Below are 7,990 nucleotides of genomic sequence, written 5' to 3'. Positions count from 1 at the left end.
AAGCCTCTACTAACTGCAAACGGGTTTCTGTTTGGCTCCGATGTGCCTGAATTTCTTTGTCTTGATACAACATAATGCTCTAGTATTTAGCTGTGTTCAACGCTTTGTCCTTCATCACTTAGAGTGGTTTTTAATAGTTCTGTCCGATCTGTAATGTTCCTCAGAGGTTTGTAAGAAGCGTATTAAACAGCGATTATGTTCCCTGCATTAATATTAAAATGGCTTTCACAGTAATTCCTTGATAATGACTTTTAATTTTCTTATGCAAGACTTACGCAAAAAAACAAACAAGAATGGAGTGTGGTGAGGTGATGGAGCAGCTGAGATTGGACACACCCTCATGGGAAATGTTCCTGTTGATGACACCAACCTTCATTAGCAACCTCATCCGTCCTTTTATACGTTAAGCACATAAGAACATTATGAACTAACCTGTTGCAAATCTGATCATCTTCTTAAAAGGACCATGTCCATGATTCTGCATTTCAGCTCAATATCTACAAATTCCATATATAATAGAATTACCACCAACAAAACCATTATTTTTTAGATTGATTTCCTTTTACTGTTGACTGCCTCAGATTTCACTTAGTTAAAGAAAACACTGAAGATGAAGATATTTGTTCAGATTAGGTCATCCTTCAGTAAGCGATGCCACAGTGAGGACATTTCCCCACAAGTTAATAAACTTATATCAAAGGCAATGTTACACCGGACATTTTACAGGGAAAGAAATGTTCATCGATGACATTTAATACCTGTGGATTATCTAAAGTTGATCTTTAACGTTGGCTGGTTGTGTGTCTGGCCTCCCTTGTTCAGCTTCCGCTGCGGGGCCGCAGCTTTCCACCTGGCAACGCATTCTGGCTGTGACCAGATTGTGTTCCGTGTTCCGCACCGCTTGTACCAAATGTTTACAGATTGCTTCTTAGTAACATGCAAATTAGATTCGTTTTTATTTGTTGAACGAGGGCATTGATACACATAAATGAGTAAAACGATGGTGGGGGGGGGGGGGCAAGTATTGTAATCGGTGTTCGCCCGAACACTCGTGTAATACCAGGAACACTACAGCGACAAGCACAGCGACAGTCACCTTTCATTGTTTTGGGTGTAATTACATTCAAGTGAAAACCTGAGAAATGATAATCAACAACCAAAACGATTGCGCCGATGAACTGTGTTGTAAGAAACCTGAAAGAAGATTTGGTCAAAGAGGTTGCTGTAGCAGCAGCCGTCTCTCAGTTCTCACATCGTTGTCCTTGCTTGCAACTCCACAGGACAGCAATGTTAAATACTAAATATGTAAATTACAGTGAAATTGATCTGGTTACCCTTTGGAAATCAAATTTTCGCCGGAATGAATTAAGTGACCTTCCCTCTGGAAAGCAGATAACCTCTAAATGATGAGTTGTTTATCATTTGAAATAGAGGCAATATTGAGTCAAATGCTCAAAGAAGCCAAAATACTGGCATCGTCCTTTAAAGCTGCCTTTGAACTTTGCCGTTTCCTTCTTTTAATTCTATTAACACAAGGTAAAAAAGTAGGTTCTTGGTATATTTTGACAGCTCTGTTCCATTTCAGGCCTTCTTCACACTCTGCATTTCGACACTGAACACTTCATAACAGTTTGTCAAGGCCTGCTCCACCCCAGAGGCTCGTCCTTCACAGGAGAAGTGGAGCCTGAAACAACACATCTTGATGTCTCACTGGACTTAAAACGTAACCTTCAAATTGTATTCACCCTTTCCTTCATGAAAATAGCAGATATTATACAGTGCAGAATAATTGAATAATTGAAACATTTATTGCTTCAGTGTAATAACTCCGGTTTGATGTCTGAAAAAAAAATAAATCATTATTTAAAAGGCGCAAGATACGAGATTGGGAGCATTTTGATTTCCTCTCAAAGGCTCTCAACATGGTGAGGGCGAGCCTCCTGCTCACAGCTAACGGTGCTAACAGCACTAACAGTGCAGACAACGACAAAAGAGCTGACAGAGCCAGCAGTGTGTACCTGAGGGGGAACCAGGCGGTGGGTGCTACGCTTCCAAAACTGTGCTGTCGGTTGGGACAGTGTTATCGGCCGTTACCACCGTATGAGAGCCGTGAAGAGCGGTGGCAGTGAGCTAGTGGGGCACGCTCACGTGCACTAATATGCACAATCATGCACTAAAAACACTAACGGCCGGCCCGGCTATGTGAACAACAAAAAGAGAAGCTTGGATAGCAACACACCCAGAGGGAGAGTGACTTGTTCGCAACGTTAAATATAGCTCCTTTAATCTCTTATCTTACTGGGTCAAGTAGGTCTATTTAAATCAAACTAAATCTGCTTCCATTTCAACAAGTGCAAACACAAATACTGAACAAAACCATCCAGCAGTCCCATGGAAAAGAATCTGTAAATTCTGATATTGGCATTTTATCTGAAGCTTATACAGTCGAGGCTCTCCTGTGGTATATGTTTCCTCAAAGTCCTCCATTATTTCAAATTAAATAAAAAGCAAACATTTGAGAGTAAAAGCAACACAGGATAACTTCCTGTTTCGTTATGGCTGCCAGCTCTATGCGCTTCCTGTCCTAGTCATCCTGGTGGACTTGTCCTGGTAACAGAGCATCACTCTCAAGCCCCACCGCTGAGGTGAACGGCGTGATGGTTTCCAAGGAGATTTCCGGGTCATCCTCGAGCTGGACGGTGGCGGGAAGCAGCAGCAGTCTGTTGTGGCTCCGGGAACCATTGGAGATGATCGACTCCTCGTCAAACTGTGGGCTCATGTCCTCCAGGTGGTCGGACCCGACGTTAATGTTGCGTGGATGTTGCTGCGGCTGCATGGGCACCAGCGTCTCCTTGTGGAGCGTCGTGTCGTGGTGGTAAGAAACAAGCTCGTCGCTGAAGTTCACAGCTTCCACCGCGTTGTTGGAGCACATTTGGTTGCAACCGAGAATGGTTGCGAAGGCCCGGCGGAAGTCTGCGTTGAATGCATAAATGACCGGGTTGAGGGAGGAGTTGGCCCAGCCGAACCAGACGAAGACGGTGAAGGTGGTGTCGCTGACACAGGGCGGGTCACAGAACGGCACCGTGCAGTTGAGGACAAAGAACGGCAGCCAGCAGAAGACAAACACCCCCATGATAATGGAGAGTGTCTTCAGGACTTTGGTTTCCTTCTTAAACGACGACTTCAGTGAGGCTTCATCGTTGGGCCTGTGCTGCTGCTGGTTCCGGTTCACTCCGTGGCCTTGGTTCTGCGCCTGCTCAGCCGCCCTCTCCAAAGACGTGATCCGGCGGATTTGGGTCTGAGCGATCCTGTAGATCCGGGTGTAGGTGGCGATCATGATCACCACTGGGATGTAGAAGCTGATGAGGGAGGAGGAGATGGCGTAGGTTTTGTTCAGGTTGGCGACACAGCTCTTGGCGGCGGTGCTGGCGTTGAGGTTGCTGCTGTTTGTGAAATTCCTGCCACTGGCCACCATCATCTCCATCACTTCCTCCATCGCCTCTTCTTCCTCCTCCCCGACCTGATGCCAGTTGAGCTGCACCGGGATGAAGGAGATCAGGATGGACAGCGACCACGCCACCCCAATCATGACAAACGCCACCCGGTGAGTCATCTTCCGCTCGTACTTGAACGGGCTGGCGATGGCCCAGTAGCGGTCCACACTGATTATGCACAGGTTCAGGATGGAGGCTGTGGAGCACATGATGTCGAAGGCGATCCAGACCCCGCAGAACCGTCCGAACAGCCACGTGCCGGTCACCTCGGTGATGGCCTCCCAGGGCATCACCAGCACGGCCACGAACAGGTCAGACACGGCCAGCGAGATGACGAAGAAGTTGGTGACCTTGGAGCGCAGGTGGCGGAACCTGACCACGGCGGCGCACACCAGCGTGTTCCCGAGCAGCGTGGACACGATGAGCAGGAAGAGGACGCAGCCGACGAGGACGCGCAGTCCCCCGTTTGCTCCACCGCTCCCGCCGTCCTCCTCGTCGTCGTCCTCCTTCTCTCCCTCGCCGCCCGTCCCGTCCAGCTCCGACAGAACTTGGGTGAAATTACTCCACGTCGTGTAGTTTTCCATTTTTTTTCTCCCCCCACAGATAGATTGAACAGATGATTAATATCCGCTCCTCTTCTGTCCAGCGGCTTCTGATACACAAACCATCCTCTGATCTCTCAGTGGAAAATAAAAATAATAAAGGAAAGTGTCTTAAAAAAAATAATCCTGCACGCGACTTTTTCAAATCAAATCCTTAGTCCGAACAAGCGAGGCGTAAAGCAACACCCAGAAAAGCGCTCCGCCAGAATGTATCCTCAGAAATTGAAATGATAATAAAGTTGTTTTTTTAAAACTGTGATAATAACTTAATAGCACTGACGCTAATAAATCCTGTCCAAGTTTGATGTCTCCACGGGGAGTAAGAAGGTCTCTGTTCCGGTCCAGTGAGACTCACAGCGGACTCACCTCTGTTAGTGTGAAGCTCAGACTCACAGTCAGGTGGAAGCCTCTGCGGGGATCGTTACCCTCCTCAGCACAGGTCGGTGCCATCCAGTTCAGTGTCGAGCGTTTTTAGTTTCAGAGTCCAAAATTATATATTTTATGAAAAGTTCATGTTTGATTTATGAGATAATGACGTTGTTTTTTTTGTCCGAGGAACTCTGCGTTACGCACACATCTGTTCTCGTGCGCTTCCGTGAGAAATAAACAAGTGACTTAATTTAATTTTAAAAAGACAAATATGACAATAAAAGGAATTTCTTCTATATTATTTTAACTTAATCTAAAATGGTGTGCAGTTATTTACCAGGAACAGTGATAAAAAAAAAATTAACAATCCAGACTAATTACTATGATTACAATAATGATAATAATAAAAGCAACAATAATAATAATACTCTGTAGGAATCTTCAGATAGAATTAATTTCATAAGCAGTTGGCTAGAATACAAAGAAATGCGTATCTTTCCTAAATCTTCATCGTGATATATGTAGCCCTCTCGCTGTTGAGTTGAATAACAATAAGATGATTAAAGCTGTTTTTTTTCATTCAACATCGTGATGGTATTGTTTTTTTCCGCAGACAATAAACAACAAAACATGCACCAATGACTGCAACCCTGTCCACACTGTTCATATCCCACTTTTGAACACATACATACATACAAATAAGCACAGCAATAAACACTTCAGTACAATGGGAAGTCCAGTGAAGCACATTCAAGCCTGTTGTTGTTGTTGTGGTAAAGTAAAAAACTCAACTAAGTCAACATGAAATCATTAGATTGAGGGATTTTAGTGTATTTGACATTACATTATTGTAATAACAGAGAAGTCTCATTTCCAGTAATGACTAATAGCACATTCTCATTTAAAAAACAAAAAAAACAATAATGAATCAATACAAAAATACTGGATATATTACAAAGAATGGTCAGTTCTGCTTGATAGAAAAAGATTTAATCACATTTCTAATCAATCAGCATCTTATGAGATTACTGTCTGTCCACCACTTCTTTAATGCTTGTGCTGCTTATTCGGTGTTTAACCATTAAAAGCCATGTTCTTCTGAACTTCTGGGGTTGTTATGGGGCCCTCTGCTGGAGTCAGCTGAGAGTACACAGAATTGAGAGATGGATCTATTGAAGGGACAGAATACCAGAATACACTTGAACCAAAGGCTTCGCATGTCCGGCTCCATCCAACGTTTATTCTCTTTTTTTGAGGCCAGCAGTCTCTAAAAAGTCACAACACGTAGATCCAGGAGATTTGGGGAGAAGAAAATGTTTCAGCAAATCGTTCAAATCAGGTTGAGGTGTCAGTTGTGCCGTATAAACGAATGAGGGCTTCTTGTCACTCGAAGATGAAACACAAAAGAGAAAATCCAATCGGAGAAGAGAAGAGGATTTTATAGAGCATCTTTCTGAACTGAGTGCTGATGAAGCTCGATGAGACCTGGCAGTCTCAGAAGATCAGAGAGGGATGTTTTTCCTCAAAGAATTGCTGTATATTTCTTTGTCATTCATTCATTTGTGTTCACAGAGAGTTCTTTTAATCCTTGTCACGTATTTGTGCCAGAAACAAAAAGTTAAGAAATCAACATTTATTGAAGTCAAGGGCAGAGTCGCTTTCATTAGAAAGGAAGCCAAGGCATTTCCTTTTCATGCACCAACTTTAAAAAAAGGCCTTCATATTTGTGGCAACCTCAAAATATGTTTTGTACGTCAACCTGAGCATTATTTCTGCACAAGGTTGCAGCTCAGTGAAGCTTATTTTATGAAAACACATTGGACACTTTCCTTAGAGGTGACACCAGATGTTCTGAATCATCTGATCAAGGCTGCCTGTTCCGCCTTAAGACCGATGGTGGAAAACTCTGAAAACGTTCATTTTCTTCTCCTTTATTGGGTTATCTTCACCTCCTCCTCAGTGATTGATAGAGATGTAATGAAGGAAACCCACTAAGAGCTGATGCATTTCATTTAGAGTCAACGCAGATTGAGTATTCAGAAGAAATGGTGCTAGAGTTTAAAGTTTAGTCACGTCAACTGAGAGTCCGGATTCAAGGCGAAGAAATTACCTGAGGTGATGAAGGTGGATTTGGACTACAGTTGTTTAGACCTTTTCCACAGCAGACACTTTGCAACCACCAGGTGGCGCCACCTGTCTAATGTTGTGTCTTGATACGCCAACATATGGAGTAAATGTAGTTATTCAGAGTTACTACTGAATTCATTTGTGTCCTTTTTAAACTTTTAGCAAAGATTATCTGATGTTGTGGAACTCAGCATACTGGAACTACTCATCACCGCTAGATTGTTTTTTAGCAGCTGTTCTTGAATGCACCACAGAGGAGAGATTTCAAAATGGCCTCAGTCACAACGTGTAGTGAAGTGAATTTTAGGCAATGCATTGGTGAGGGATGACATATCTCAGGTACGTTTTCATTATCAGTTTTAGTTCACTGGTAAACTGACAGTAATGAATCAATCTAAAGGCTAATAGAATGATTTGGACAACAGTGACCAGAAGTTAATAAATACATATATAATATAAATATAGAAGTAAATGTGGTTGAAGTTTAAAGCTACATTGATTCATGGCATGCTAAGCTTTTGGTATCACTTTTGTGATGAACACGCTGAAGCTCCACAGAGCTTTTTAACCTCTTTTAGATCGTAGTTTTGGTTTTGCAACACATTTACTATCCGGTTCTGGTACACGACCTGTTCAGCAGCAAACAGCAGGCACAGTTGGAGCATGTAGCAGCTAAAGAGACGGGTATTTCCCTCAGGAGTCGGTAGAGACCAAACCAAGTCTAAAAGGAGCGTGACTACTGGACTCATTTGCAAACGCAAAGTGTGTGTAGAGAGTGCTGCTTAAGCCTTACTCCTAATACCTCGTCTAATCAGATGGGTGCTGGGAGCAACTGAGGTGCCGACAACAAAAATGGAGGATCAAGGCTCGCATTGGTTATTGATGACCGGACGGAGCCGTCTCATCTCACACACCAATCGGTCAGAACGTTAGTGGTGAGTTTTTAAGGTGATCGCTGTGGTTTTGACTTCTGGGCTTGTTGATATTGTTTGTAGCTCAGTAGAACACAATTGATTGACAAGTGATTGACTGATGCATACTTAGCAATAGCACTGCATCTGTCCTTGCAAAAAGGTCTGTAGTCTGATGGAAAGTCTGGTGACATGGAAAAGCTATAATGGGTTAAAACATGCATGCAACTCAACTTTTCATGTGATTGAAACTCTCTAAGTGATCGCATCTGAGGGGGGGGAATGCAGCAAACTCGACTGTTGGCACAGTTTCAGCTATACGCTATTCCTCTTGAGGGATCAAAGCATTGATTCCACTGCTGCCCTCAAGCCTTAGAATTAAACTGTCCTCAATTCACTTTCATGAAGCCTGGAAGCTTGCATAAGTGTTTGTTCTGCCTGGAGATCCCAGTAATGTCAACACTTTCATACCCTGTTAGTAGGGAGC

General features: G+C 43.4%; 1 protein-coding gene across 1 annotated transcript; it reads right to left on the bottom strand.

Annotated features, from left to right (window-relative positions):
- Nucleotides 1–939: 939 nt before the first annotated feature.
- On the bottom strand, nucleotides 940–4,216 carry LOC137888491 (D(1)-like dopamine receptor). The gene has a single exon (XM_068731894.1). The coding sequence runs from the start codon at nucleotides 4,076–4,078 to the stop codon at nucleotides 2,585–2,587; it is 1,494 nt and encodes a 497-aa protein (XP_068587995.1). The 5' UTR covers nucleotides 4,079–4,216; the 3' UTR covers nucleotides 940–2,584.
- Nucleotides 4,217–7,990: the final 3,774 nt, after the last annotated feature.

Source organism: Cebidichthys violaceus, unplaced genomic scaffold (genome assembly GCF_023349555.1).
Source record: "Cebidichthys violaceus isolate CVI_PGR_0920_01 unplaced genomic scaffold, fCebVio1.0.p SCAF_54, whole genome shotgun sequence".
Taxonomy (NCBI): domain Eukaryota; kingdom Metazoa; phylum Chordata; class Actinopteri; order Perciformes; family Stichaeidae; genus Cebidichthys; species Cebidichthys violaceus.
The sequence above is the reverse complement of the archived record's forward strand: the minus strand, read 5'-3'. Positions and strand labels throughout refer to the sequence as shown.

Coding starts and splice junctions, on each gene's coding strand:
- LOC137888491 (XM_068731894.1), bottom strand. CDS start 4,078: ATGGAAAACTACACGACGTGGAGTAATTTCACCCAAGTTCTGTCGGAG.